The following is a 15,049-nucleotide window of genomic DNA, read 5'->3' on the forward strand; positions in this document are numbered from 1 at the left end:
CATAGCAAGAAATCTGGCCTGAAAAATCATCTAGTAATATTCCCACAAGCATCTGAAACCTTTTAATAGTTATTAACCATCAGTAGACTGTAAGCTCGTTGTAAGCCGGGAATGTGTCTGATATACTGAACTCTCCCAAGCACTTCGTACAGTGTTCCACACAGAGTAAGTGCTTAATAAATACTACTGACTGATCAGTGACCATTCTAAATCAAGATTCAGTGACTGAAGATGGAAGATACTGGAAGAAACAGATATTAGAAGGGTCTAAAATCAAGACCTAATTTCAGCTTTGCATCATACACAGAAAATTATAATTACCATTGCAATGGCCTTAGCAAGGCCCCGAAACAACTGAATATAAGCAGACAAAGTATGTGGTCCATAAATGGTGGAAGCAGATTCGTAGCGCTGAACCTGGAAATGGATTAACAACATTGTATGAGCCCTTCATCCCACTTCTGTACATGCCTTTAGCTTGGCATGTGTTCCTCTGGATTTATGAAAGGTAAACTTGCAAAATATAAATTGGATTAGATTTGTGGCTTTGCATAGATAAGCTGGAGTCTATAGATGGAGAATGGATAGACCAAATATATTTTAAAGGCCTGTAGAGCTCTATGAATTACCTGGTATTCTTCATAGGTGGTAATGTAATGAGTGTAAACATTACAAAGGCCAGAAATAACAACATTCATATTCTGCTGACCTTCAGATTCAAATTCCTAAGAAAAAAAGACAGAATGTTGCCATAAAATTTCCTCTCCTTGAATGTAGAAAGCAGTCAAAGTAATTGCATTCTAATCATGGTGATGCATTATTGAAGTGATACAATTTAATCTTCATCAATCAAAATGTAGCCAAAGATAAAGTTCAGAAAATGAATCCAACCCTCTGAATTGCATGGACAGTTTATAAAGGTTATGACCAAAGTCAGACCCCCTAACAAGGTCCTCTTAGAATGTAAGAAATCTAACGTGCTTCTGGAAATAAAATTCCAGTCTATCCTGGACATCTATGCTGGAGGTTCCATATAAAAAAGAGAAGGTCACTAAGATGAACAGAATAAAGTTTCTGTTTTAGTTCAGATGACAGTGAAGGCCTACTCTGGCAGCCCTGAACAGCCCTTGAGGACTGGACTGACTTCAGATAGTTCACTAGGCAAACACCTGAATCAGGAAGTATTGCCAGGGAGGCAGTAGATTAAAAATGAAAGCAGAAAACTTGTGTTTGTTTTTGTCATTGTCATTTTGTTTTGTTTTTTTCAATGATATTTGTTCAGTGTTTACTATGTGCCAAACACTGTACTAAGTGTTGGGGTAAATACAAGGTAATTGGGTTGGACTCAGTCCATGTCCCTTGTGGGGTTCACAGTCTTAATCCCCATTTTACAGATAAGGTAACTGAGGCACAGAGAAATGAACTGACTTTCCCTAGGTCACGCAGCAGCTAAGTGGCAGAGCTGGAATTAGAATCCAGGTCTTCTGAATCCTAGGCCTGTGCTTTTTTCCAATAAGCCATGCTGCTTCATGGAATAGTGTAGCAAACTTTTTCCCTGCCATAAGAAGCTAAATGTCGGAAGCCTGTCCTTCTTGAGTACAAAGGATCAGATGAATGCCCCAAATTCAGAAGTCCTATGGAAGGAGGGACTCAATTTAACCTCTTCTCATGACTTTAACATGGTTCTTTTTTTTTTTTTTTGGACTAGTAAATTGGAGGTGAGGATGTAGCTTAATTTAATGGAAGCCTCAGAGAAAGAAAGGCATGCTCTATGGAAGCAGCATGACTTGGTGGGTAGATCATGGGCCTGTGAGTCAGAAGGATCTGAGTTCTATCCCAGATCTGCCACTTGTCTGCTGTATGACCTTGGACAAGTCACTTCACTTCTGTGCCTCAGTTACTTCATCTATAAAATGGGGATTAAGACTATGTGCCCCAGGTGGGAAAGGGACTGTGTCTAACCTGAATAACTTAGATCTACCTCAGTGCTTAGGTATGTAGCAAGCACTCAACAAATACCACTAAAAAAAGGGAATATTTCTACTCTGGCCCCACTTTCTTTACATGTGCTATTGCTAAATTCATAAATTTTCACTTTCTCCATTCAACGTTCAAAAATCTAGGTGATTCTCAGGATCTGAGGTGCCACCAGATTACAAACGTTGGACATCTGGAGTCTTGCTAAGGTTTAGAGCTGTAAACAAGTCCGGATGTCGTATTTGTTACTTACTGATTGAACAGCCTCCCGGAGTCGTCTTCCAGACATCGTCCTGGGACACAAAAACAACACTGTCAACGTTTTGCCATTTCAGGGGGAGAGTTCTGGACTGTGCAATAGTGCCCAGCCAGAGGCTTGGGAAACTTCACCTGATAAAGCACTGACCTTACACCACCTCTAAATATTAAATTTTCCCAGGGCCCAAGGAAACCTCAAAAGTGAACCTAGCCATGGCTAGGTTACCTAAGAAGGCCTACTGTCACAAAGGAAATCCTCTGTGATGCCTACATATCCAACTATTGCCTGTTGTTGAATTTAAAAAGAGAGCAGTCGGAAGCAGATTCACAACTTTCACAACCTTCAGGGCCCTCTGGGGAAATCTCCCTATCAAATTCCAAAGGGGGTGAGGTAAGGCACAGATGGAGGCCAGGCGTAAGGGAATGCATTGCCTGGTGCAGTTAGATTGTTCCCAAGCTCTTCGGACACTTGGAAACCAGAAGAAAAGTTGCAGGCCATTTGCATTTCAGGCAAATTTGAGAACAGCTTCGAGGTGATTTCATCCAGACCATCCCTCTTCCATTGCCCAAAAGACAAAGGCTGAGCCTGAAAGCTTTGGCTGGGGCTGAGAAGAATGTGAAGGGAAAGAAGGAGTCGCACCTAATGAACAGGACTCCACCTCCAAAAAGCAGTTTAGGGCAGAATGATGACTGCGCTACCCAGGCCCCAGGCCTGTCACTTATTCTTCCACACTACTAGCACCATCCCTCTCCCCAGCGCCTGAGAGATCATTCATTCATTCATTCAATTGTATTTATTGAGAGCTTACTAGTGTGCAGAACACTGTACTAAGCACTTGGAAAGTACAATTCAGCAATAAAGAGGGACAATCTCTGCCCACACAGGGCTTACAGTCTAGAAGGGGAGAGACAGACATCTAAACAAGTAAACAGGCATCAATAGAAATAAATAGAATTATAAATATATACATATATACATAAGTGCTATGAGGCAAGGAGAGGGGGAAGGACAAAGGGAGCAAGTTGAGGTGACATGGAAGAGAGGGGGAGCTGAGGAAAAGGGGACTTAGTCTGAGAAGGCCTCTTGGAGGAGGTGAGCCTTCAGTAGGGCTTTGAAGGGAGGGAGAGTGATTGTTTGGTGGATTTGAGGAGGGAGGGCATTCCAGGCCAGAGGTAGGATGTGGGCCAGGGGTCGATGGCAGGACAGGCTAGATCAAGGCACAGAGAGAAGATTAGGACCAGAGGAGTGGAGTGTGCAGGCTGGGAAATAGGAGAGAAGGGAGGTGAAGTAAGAAAAGGCAAGGTGATGGACAGCTTCAAAGCCAACAGTGAGGAATTTTTGTTTGATAAGGAGGTTGATAGGCAACCACTGGAGATTTTTGAGGAGGTGGGTGACATGCCTAGAACGTTTCTATAGAAAGATAATCCAGGCAGAGGGGTGAAGTAGGGACTGGAGTAGGGAGAGACAGGAGGTTGGGAGGTCAGAAAGGATGCTGATGCAGTAATCCAGTTGGGATAGGATGAGTGATTATAATGTGGCAGTGGTTTGGATGGAGAGGAAGAGGCGGATCTTGTTGGCACTGTGAAGGTGAGACCAGCAGCATTTGGTGACGGATTGGATGGCCTCCACATGACAGTCTGGATGGTTGCCATGTAACCTTTCCTCCCTCTCCCACCACTCTGACATGGAGTTCTCCAGCTGGGAGGATTCAACAGCTACCTCCTGTTTCTATTCACCATTGCCTCTGGTGGACAATGGTGCTGTGATGGTGGCCAAAGTAGCCGCTGGCCTTCGCACAAAACAAAAACTCCTCACTTTTGGCTTCAAATCTCTCCATCACCTTGCCCCCCCCACGTCACCTATCTTCTCTCTTTCTACTGCCCACGCTGTACACTCTGCTCCTCTGCCACTCACCTCCTCACAGTCCCCCGTTGGTGCCTGTTCCGCCGTTGACCCTTGGCCCATGTCTACCGCTGTCCTGGAAAGCCCTCCCTCCTTACATCCGCCAAACTAACTCTCTTCCCTTCTTCAAAGCCCTACTGAGAGCTCACCTCCTCCAGGAGGCCTTCCCAGACTGAGCCCCCCCTTTCCCTCTGCTCCTCCTCCCCTCCTCATTCTCCCTTCCCTCCTTCTGCTCTTCCCCCTTTCCCTCTGCGCTGTGCATACATGTATATATTATTTATTACCCCATTTATTTTGTTAATGATGTGTATATCTATATGATTCTATTTATCTTGATGATGTCTGCACTAGACTGCTTGTTTTGTTTTGTTCTGTTTTGCTTTGCTGTCTGTCTCCCCCGTTTACACCATGAGCCCATCATTGGGCAGGGATTGTCTCTCTCTGTTGCCGAATTGTACACTCCAAGCGCTTAGTACAGTGCTCTGCAAATAGTAAGCGCTCAATAAATACTATTGAATGAATGAATGAATGAATGCTGCTGCTACTATTGGTAGGATCGCCAGGACTCTGTTATTTCTAGAGGGAAAGGAGCTGGCTACAACAGTCCTGCTTTAGGGTGGCGGTTCCCACTGGAGCCTAGCTGGTCCCTGCTCATCATTTTCCTATCCCACCCTGCCCACTTCCTCTTCTTCTTCTTCATACTCCCCAGTCACCGCAGTCTCCACCAGGACCCAGCACTACCACCTCAGTCATCCCTACCAGCACCAAGGCTTCAAGCCGGGAGAGACAGATGGGGACAAGGACAGGAAAGAATGCACACTTACAGGTCTCGAAAATGTCCAATGAGCTCAAGCTTAAATCGTCCACTGACTCTAACTGGCAATAGCAGAACAAAACATCCTCTTATGATAATATGGACACACACACACAACTCATTGCCACCTGAACCGACAAGAAGTACCCACGTCAGCTCTCCTGGAATTGCCACTATGGCCAAGGACCCAATTGTCACCAGCTGGACGTCAACAATTTCAGGGTGCCACGGGTGAGGCTTCGTCATCTGAAAAGCAGAAAGGCAGAACAGCAGGATTTTATTTTCTATAAGTAGGAATATGATTTATTAAGCACCTACTGTGTTCAAAGCAAGGTCCTAAGGGTTGGGAAAGAATGCACGGGGGAGAATTAGCCATGGTCCCTGGCCTTCAAGGGGCTCACAAACTGAGAATACAGGTGGGAAGAAGAGATGGGTGATGGACATATAAAGAAAGCAAAGTCAAGAAAAATGACAAAAAAGATAACAAGGATAAACACAGAAAGTAAAAAAAACACAGAAACCCCAGCAGCCTTTCCCTGCAGCTGACTATAGCAAGGGAGGCCTGGGTTCTGGTCTAGCAGGGAGCAGATTAAATGAGTTTGCATTCCCCAAGGACTTTCCCCCACTTATCTGACAGGAGGAAGGAACCTGCGTTTGAACAAAATGTTTATTACCATACCGAGTCTATCTGCAAACTGCCTGTTTCTCAGCCAGCCAACCAGCTTCAGAAGGCAGTACTTTTATCAGTCAGTTACCATCCTGCCCAAACAGTCTACTGAACAGGCTTAGCACGCACTTGTATGCCCCAGATGCTTGGCATGATCCTGCAAATGAGTCTCTTGTGACCGAAAAATCTTCATCTTCACTTCTGGGCATGTTCTTTTCCTGTGAAACTAGAAGTTTGGGGTGGGAGTGGTCTTACTTGGTTCTGACCAGTTCTGGTGACCCACATCCTACCTCTGACCTGGAATGTCCTCCCTGCTCACATCCACCAAACTAATTCTCTTCCCCTCTTCAAAGCCCTACTGAGAGCTCACCTCCTCCAGGAGGCCTTCCCAGACTGAGCCCTCCCTATCCCTCTGCTCCACCTCCCCTCCCCATTCCCCCTACTCCCTCCCTCTGCTCTACCCCCTTCCCCTCCCCACAGCACTTGTGTATATTTGTATATATTTATTACTCTATTTTATTAATGATGCACATATATCTATGATTCTATTTATCTATTTTGATGCTATCGATGCCTGTCTGTTTTATTTTGTTGTCTGTCTCCCCCTTCTAGACTATGAGCCCATTGTTGGGTAGGGATTGTCTCTATCTGTTGTCCAACTGTACTTTCCAAGCACTTAGTACAGTAATAATAATAATAATGTTGGTATTTGTTAAGCGCTTACTATGTGCCGAGTACTGTTCTAAGCGCTGGGGTAGACATAGGGGAATCAGGTTGTCCCACGTGGGGCTCACAGTCTTAATCCCCATTTTACAGATGAGGGAACTGAGGCGCCGAGAAGTGAAGTGACTTGCCCACAGTCACACAGCCAACAAGTGGCAGAGCTGGGATTCGAATTCATGAGCCCTGACTCCAAAGCCCGTGCTCTTTCCACTGAGCCACGCTACTCTGCATACAGTAAGCACTCAATAAATATGATTGAATGAATGAATGGTGGTCATCCCTGGTGGTGGTTCAGCTAATCCTTAACCTTGCATTTTGACGTCCTGTTCTTTTTCCTTGAAACTTCATTGTCCTGCTCCTCTCCTACTGTGACCTAATAATAATAATGATTACAATAATTGTGGTATTTGTTAAGCATTTGCTATGTACTGGGCAGGCACTGTACTAAGCACTGGGGTAAATACAAGGTAATTGAGTTGGACACAGTTGCTGTTTCACATAGGTTTACAGTCTTAATCCCCATTTTCCAGATGAGGTAACTAAATCACAGAGAAATGAAATGACTTGCCCAGGATCACACAACTGACAAGTAGCGAGCCGGCACCCCGCAGCACTTACGTTTTTATCTGTAATTTTATTTATTCCTATTGATGTCTGTTTACATGTATTAATATCTTTCTCCCTGCCTTTAGACTGTGAGCTCACTGTGGGCAGGGATTATCTCTCTTTACAGCTGTATTGTACTTCCCCGAATGCTTAGTACAGTGTTCTGCTCACAGTAAATACTCAATAAATTCGATTGAATGAATGAATGAATGAATGAATGAATGAATGAATGAATGAATGAACTAGGTCCTTCTGACTGCCAGGCCCATGGCCTAACCACTAAGCTATGCTACTTATCTAGTTAGTGAGTCCACGACCAAGGTGCTTCAGTGTTCTATCCTGAAAGATGCTATAACTCAAGGAGCAGAGTTTCAGGCTCTTCATGGCTCAGAGCCCAACAGTCCCAGCGGTAACCACAAAAACAGCTATAGCCACAGCCTCCCTAACATTCTCTAGTCTTTCCACACCTTGCCACACCCTGAGTTCTGCCCAGCATACTGTTGTAAAGCAGGTCAGGGTCTCCGATTAAGGTGGTGCTCAGGTGCTCAGTGTTCGGGTGAAGTGGGATGCTGAGGGTGGGTACTATTCTGTTTGTGATGCTGACATGGGCACTACCCTTCTTCTGTCGTTTCCACCCAGCTAAGGGTCCTGGTGAACTCAGCAGATCCATAACATCACACCAGCCAGTGGTCATTTTCTGACCGGAAAACTTAGTCGCCAAAGAATCTGTTCCAGAAGTGTCTGTTTATTTTATTCATTGAGTAGGAGGAATAGTTGCCCACCAGGAAGCAACTAACTTAGGAAAGCCAGTCAAGGACATTTCAATACCAGAGAGAAGATTTCAAATTCTTCATATTAAGTTGATTATTTCCCTATAATAATCAAAATTACTACTTCTGGACATCTTAAATGATCTTTTTTTAACCTGGTGCAGTCTAGTTTGAAATATTTCAGCCTTCCTTGGCTAGACTAAGAGTCTGTCCTTCTCATAGCTCTACCCCTATAGTCCACATTTTCTCTTGACAGAATTTTCCATGGACCACATGTCTTTCTCATGAAGTGATATATTTAGGCAGTTAACCGAGCCAAAGGTCAAGCTGACTTTTAGTACTCTAATGGTACAAACTGTTCTCATGCTGTTTCTCCATCCTTCTGGGTTTAAGTAGACCCTCCTTACTGTTCACTCATTGATTTAGATATAAGATACAAGGTTCACCAGATTCAATTCCCAAAATTTTGGTGACATTATCCCACAGCACTTTAGGAACAGCAGCTTTCTGCTGAATTTCCAGTTTTAGTCCTGTAAGAGACCTCCCCTCCTGAAAATGTTCACTCCCTAGGTGGAATTTGTTTTAGCCATTGATTTTCTGCTTCTACCATTTACTTGTGATTACTAAAAGGATGAATTTTTTCTGTCGCGAATATGAGGATCTGTAATTTGCCCTTAGGCAGGTTCAGCCCCAACTTCTTCAGCTGGTTGCTCTTCATCTACCCTGTCCTGACTCGTTCTGCTCTGAGACTGGCTCCTTCAGCACATAAGAACTGAGTCTTCTGGCCTTACTCCTTTCCCAACTCTTCAGAGCATTGTGCAAATCCCTTCAGGGCCTCCTTTGGGTGACTGTGTCATACATCCCTCCATTAGATTGCAAGTCATTTGAAGGCAGGGCAGGGAACTTGAATCTTTCATCATACTTGTCCAGGCATTAAATACAACACACTGCTTTCAGTGATTGACAATTCTCCCTTCCTCTGCCTGGTTGTTCTCTTTCCCCACACTGATTGTTTTCCCTCCTCAAATCTGACAGACAATTACTCTCCTCCCCTTCAAGGCCTTATTGAAGACACATCTCCTCCAGGAGGCCTTTCCTGACTAAGCCCCCCTTTTGTCTTTTCCCACTCTCTTCTGTGTTGCCCTGACTTACTCCCTTTGTTCTCCCTCCTCTCGGTCCCACGGCACTTATGTACAAATCTGTAATTTATTTATATTAAATTCTGTCTCCCCCCCTGCTTCTAGACGTCAGCTCGTTGTGGGCAGGGAACGTGTCTGTTTATTGTTGTATTGTACTCTCCCAAGTGCTTGATGCAGTGCCCTGCACACAGTAAGCACTAAATACATATAACTTAATTAATTAATTAATTAATTCAAACCTGAGGCAGTTAGGGAGAAAGGATGACCAGACTGAAAGATAAAACAGGAAAGCATGATGATCAGCATGGGGCCTCGAGATTCCCTCAAATCAAGCCAAACTGGGGAGTGGCATAGCCTAGTGGAAAGAGTACAGATCTGGGAGTCAGAGCACTTGGGTTTCACTCCCAGCTCTGCCACTTGACTACTGTGACACCTTTGGCAAGTCACTTAACTTAGTTGAGTAGCAGCGTGGCTTAGTGGAAAGAGCACAGGCTTGGGAGTCAGAGGTTGTGGGCTCTGCCACTTGTCAGATGTGTGACCTTGGGCAAGTCACTTAATTTCTCTGTGCCTCAGTTACCTCATCTGTAAAATCGGGATGAAGACTGTGAGCCCTAAGTGGGACAATCTGATTACCTTGTATCTACCCCAGTGCTTAGAACGGTGCCTGGCACATAGTAAGCGCTTAACAAATACCAATATTATTATTATTATTAACTGCTCTGGACTTCAGTTTCTTCAAATGTAAAATAGGAATCCAATATTTGTTCTCCCTCGTACCTAGACTGAGCCTCTCATGGGACAAGGGCTACGTCTGGCCTGACTGATTTGTGTCTATGCCAGCACTCAGAACAGTACTTGACACTTAAAAAATACCATTTAAAAAAAAATCAAGCTTTGCTGAGGTGTACCAGCGGCAGGACTTATTTACCTAGGTGTTCCTGGACTGGTGAAGTCTTGACTGCCTTATCCCTTTTTCCCAGGCCAGCCTCTACTTCAACAGTTAAACACGGCTGAATATCTATTTGAAAAACCTTTGCAGTGGCCTCACATAAAGGTCAAATCTAGGGACTCATAGAACAAGTGAACAACTGAACACAGCACAACTGAACTGAGAGTACAATACAACAATAAACAGACACATTCCCTGCCCACAACGGGCTGACAGTCTAGAAGCAGGGGAGGAACAGAATTTAATATAAATAAATTACAGATGTGTACATAAGTGCTGTGGGGCAGGGAGGAAGGAAGAACAAAGAGAGTAAGCCAGGGCAACACAGAAGAGAGTGGGAGAAGTGAGGGAAGAATAAAGTGGAAGCAAATTTAAAACTTCACCCCTACTTCACCCCTCCTTCACCCTTGTCGACCCTTAGCAAGTAAGCTAAGTAAGCCATTGTCCCATAGAGCTTTGTGGAATTCAGTCACCAGCTTCCAAGAGCAATGAAAAATAGTTTACAGACTGCAAATTAAATTACTCCTAAGAAATTAAGCTAATTAAATCATCCAAGTCCTCCCTCTCCACAACAGAGTCTTTCTTATCAGACCTTTGGGGCTCCTATCCCTCACTGCCAGGGTATCATTAGTTCTTCAAGTTGCTAGGCAGGGGCTCATGGAAAGAGTATGGGCCTGGGAGTCAGAGGACTTGGATTCTAAGCCCCACAATGCCAGGATCACCAGTCCATCTCTCTGCACCCAATAGCCTCCAGCAGCCTTAGACATCAAAGCCAACCAGTCAGGAGCATCTGATACTAAAGCCAAGATTTAGCAAAATCAGATCCCGAGCAAAAGCCTCTCTCACCATAGGCCACTATAGCACACCATAAACCCACTGCAGTTGCAAATCTGCTTTAGAGCAAGATACTCCTGGCCATATAAGGCTCCACCTCTTCTATCTCTCTCGTCATTTTCCCCTCTCCGGCTCGCTTCCTTCCACCTCTTCCCCCCCCACCCCCAAGTCCCTCTACTCTCTCTTCTTCAAGCACTTAGTGTTCTGCATATGATAAATATTCAATAAATAATAATAATAATGTTGGTATTTGTTAAGTGCTTACTATGTGCAGAGCACTGTTCTAAGCACAGGGGAGATACAAGGTAATCATGTTGTCCCATGTGGGGCTCACAGTCTTAATCCCCATTTTAGAGATGAGGTAACTGAGGCACAGAGAAGTCAAGTGATTTGCTGAAAGTCACACAGCTGATAAGTGGAGGAGCCAGGATTAGAACAGGACCTCTGAATCCCAAGTCCGTACTCGTTCCACTAAGCCACGCTGCATATATATATATATATGTGTGTGTATATATATATATAAAATAATTATGGTATTTGTTAAGTGCTTACTGTGTGCCAGGCTCTGTACTAAGCACTGGTGTGGATAAAAGCAATCGGGTTAGACACAGTCCCTGTTCCACACAGAGCCCACAGTCTTAACCCCCATCTTACAAATGAGGCAACTGAGGCACAGAGAAGTAATGTGACTTGCCCAAGGCCATACAGCAGACAAGTAGTAGAGGCAGAATTAGAACCCATGACCTTCTGACTCCCAGGCCATACTGTTGTTTTTCTCTTTTTATCTGTTTCTCTCTCTCTCTAAATATATATATATATATATATCCTCTCTCTCTCTCTCTCTCTGTATATATATATATATATATCCCCTCTCAGTATCTCACATGGAGAGTTTCCAGTATTTTACAGCACTGACACTGCATGAGGGAAAGTTAAGCAGAGGCATACCCATTTCATTCCTAGCTTGGGCAGTGGATAGCGAGTGGAAGGCAATCTGCTACAAGTCAAAACTTATCTGTACTGGGCAGCAGAGGTGAGGGAGAGAGTCAATGGCAGAGCCTGAAATTTACTGAGCAGAAGAAGGCAATGGTAAACCACTTCTGTGTTTCCACTAAGAATACTCTGTGAATACACTACAAGAACGATTGCATCTGAAGGTAGGGCATTCTGGGAGAGATGCCACTTGTCTGCTGTGTGACCTTGGGCAAGCTACTTAACTTCTCTGTGCCTCAGTTACCACACCTGTAAAATGGGGATTAAGACTGTGAGCCCCACACGGGACAACCTGATTACTTTGAATCTACCCCATAGCTTTTAGAATAGTGCTTGGCACATAGTAAGCACTTAACAAATACCATCATTATCATTATTATTATGTAACCATGGAGTAGCTATGGGTCAGAGATGACTCAACAGCATGACAAGACAATAGATATAGAGATATGGATATAGCTATTTATCTTTATATCTATATCTCTATATATATGATATTTGTTAAGTGTTTGCAATGTTTCGGGCACTTTATTAAGCCACTGGGGTAGATACAAGCTAATCAGGTTGGACACAGTCTATGTCCCACATGGAGCGCACAGTCTTATTCCCCATTTTACAGATGAGGTAACTGAGGTACAGCGAAGTTGAGTGACTTGCCCAAGGTCACCCATTAGACATGTGGCAGGGTTAGACATGTGGCAGGGCTTGAATTAGAACCCAGGTCCTCTGACTCTCAGGCCGGTGCTATTTCCATAAGGTCACGCTGCTTCCCTATATCAAGCTCTCCTCACAAATTCTCAGTCCTGGCCTTAATCCACCTGCTTTTTTCTAATTCAACAGACAACATTTCAATCATACATCACTGTTTAGAGATCCTAATTTACTGTTAAGACAGCATCCCACACCCTCGTCCAAGTCCACAGTCATAAATGAATCTATCTGCAGGTTTGTGGGAGGGGTGTTCAAAGATGGGACTAATGATAATGAGATTTAATTAAAGTGTGCTAGGGCAGCTGATAAGATTAATGTGTAACCAACGATCTTTTCCACTCTTGCTTGAATGTCACATTTGTTTTCATTTCTCTATTTTTGTGCTGAAATCTTCTTGAAGTCTCTGCTCTAAGAAAGTCATCCAATTTTTAATTGCCTGTCAAATCAGTCTGCTGTCATTGCCATCTAGCTGTCCCCAGCTATGCCACAAGATCAGTGGTTTAGCCTTGTTATATGTTTAAAATAATTCTTTTATCATAGTTGATGGTTTCCCACCTTCAGATCACCATATCAACTGCTTAAACATTCTGTTGTCATCCAATCTCTCACCTGTTCCACCCACAGAGGTGCAAAGTGACCGTAAGCCCATCATTGGGCAGGGATTGTCTCTATCTGTTGCCAAATTGTATATTCCAAGCACTTAGTGCAGTGCTCTGCACATAGTCAGCGCTCAATAAATACTATTGAATGAATGAATGAATGAATGAATGCCATTTTGACAAGGCAGAATGGGAACTGCTCTAGAGCTGGTTCCTTTATTCATTCTTTCAATTGTTCTATGGAGAGCTTACTGTACGCAGAGCACTGTACTAATCACTTGGGAAAGTACAATTCAACAGTAAACAGACACATCACATGCCCTGAAATTGCTGGGATAAGAGCAGATCTCTCAGTTGAATAAAAGGTCTGGCACTACAGTTATTCTGTAGACCATCAGTTTGATCTGAAGATTGTTGGCATATTAGCCTCATGTACTGCTGGCCCTTAGTTATATGGTTATATACATCTTTGTTTATCTTTGCTTCACTGAACAATATATCTGCCTAGATGGCAGGGCTGTATTTAGCCCCCTCTTGGGACCAGGGCTAATAGTTTTTGGCTGGGACTCCCATGTGATATATGGCCTCATTGGGTCCTAGTGTGTATGATATTAGAACAGTCGCCCTGGCTAACTTTTCTGGATTGCTGCAAGCAACCTCAGTTAATCTGCTCAATTATCTCTCCAGAATCTATTGCTTAACCATGTAGTTTGAGATTGTGCTTCACTGAGTCTTTAATGCCCTTCCCTGTTTGTGTGGGCAAGTCACTTAACTTCTCTGTGCCTCAGCTACCCCATCTATTAAAATGGGGATTAAGACTGTGAGCCCCACTTGGGACAACCTAATGACTTTATATCTACCCAGCGCTTAGAACAGTGCTTGGCACATAGTAAGCACTTAACAAATTCCAAAATTATTATTATTATTAATGCTTAGACTGTAAGTCCACTATGGGAAGGGAGAATGTCTACCAATTCTGTTATATTGTACCCACTCAAGGACTTAGTACAGTGCTCTATACATAATAAGCACTCGATACATACAATCGTTGATTGATTGATTGCTGATCACCATTCAGCTGCTGTTTGGTCAACCCACTCACTTTTGTTCCCAACATGGATAAAGAATAGAGTTAAATTAATTCCAAATTCTAAGCCATAGGTATTAAAGAAAACAGAAGCCTCAGAGGTCTTATGTCACTTCTGAATACCAGTCTTGCATACTTGCCCTCATGTGAGAAAAAAATTAATTTATTGAATCAAAAGTTCCAAAGAATAGGCCAATCTACACATATTTGTCCTTTAGCCTAGATGTTGCCACTGCTGCTGAAATTCACCTATACATGTGTGTGGGGCTCAAAAGACCAAGTAGGAAGTCACCATTCTGATCATACTTTACACAAAGACTGTCAAAGATGTAGACTGACATTTGGAAAGAGCATAGGTTTGGGAGTCAGAGGGCCTGGGCTCTAATCCCAGCTCCACCATTTGTCTACTGTGTGACTTCAGGCAAGCCACTTACTTTCTTTGGCCTCAGTTACCTCATCTGTAAAATGGGGATTAAGACTGTTAGCAATACTTGGGATAAAGACTATGTCTGACCTGATTATCTTGTATCTACTCCAGTGCTTAGTACAATGCCAGACACATAGTAAGTGCTTAACAAATACCACAATTATTATTTGATGTTTGCACTTCCTGGCATTATTTTCATATGAGCCTTATGAAGTTTTTGCTTAAAAGGAACTGATAATTTCTTGGTTGCAGGGCACAATACAATCTATCCAAGGCCATTAAATCCCAGTTTTTGGCTAAGATATAACATGCTATGAGTAGGAAACACATCTACCAACTGTGTTGTATTGTACTTTCCCAAGAACTGAATATAATACCCTGCACACAGTAAGTGCTCAATAAATACCACTGATGATGATGATGATGATAAAGATGATGATTGTCTTCATCTTTAAAGTGTTTTCTCTGTCTTTTTTGGCTTTCAGTGTCCCGATTTCAGCAGGTCATAGAGCAGCTGTTTGATTATCCTTCTTTTATCCATTCTCCTCAGATGTCCCAACCAGCAAAACTGTGTTGAGATGAGCATAGCTTC

The 15,049-nt window shown here is 43.4% G+C and overlaps 1 protein-coding gene across 1 annotated transcript in view; it reads right to left on the reverse strand.

Moving 5' to 3' along the window:
* LOC100075060 (putative neutral ceramidase C) overlaps positions 1-15,049 on the reverse strand; it is an 84,752-nt gene that overhangs the window by 9,472 nt on the left and 60,231 nt on the right. The window contains exons 15-18 of the mRNA XM_029059291.2: positions 5,104-5,198; positions 2,231-2,270; positions 630-725; positions 322-417 (exon numbers count right to left, since the gene is read on the reverse strand). Of these exons, the coding sequence (XP_028915124.1) occupies positions 322-417; positions 630-725; positions 2,231-2,270; positions 5,104-5,198 (327 nt within the window). The remainder of the gene's footprint in view (positions 1-321; positions 418-629; positions 726-2,230; positions 2,271-5,103; positions 5,199-15,049) is intronic.

Source organism: Ornithorhynchus anatinus, chromosome 3, assembly GCF_004115215.2.
Source record: "Ornithorhynchus anatinus isolate Pmale09 chromosome 3, mOrnAna1.pri.v4, whole genome shotgun sequence".
Taxonomy (NCBI): domain Eukaryota; kingdom Metazoa; phylum Chordata; class Mammalia; order Monotremata; family Ornithorhynchidae; genus Ornithorhynchus; species Ornithorhynchus anatinus.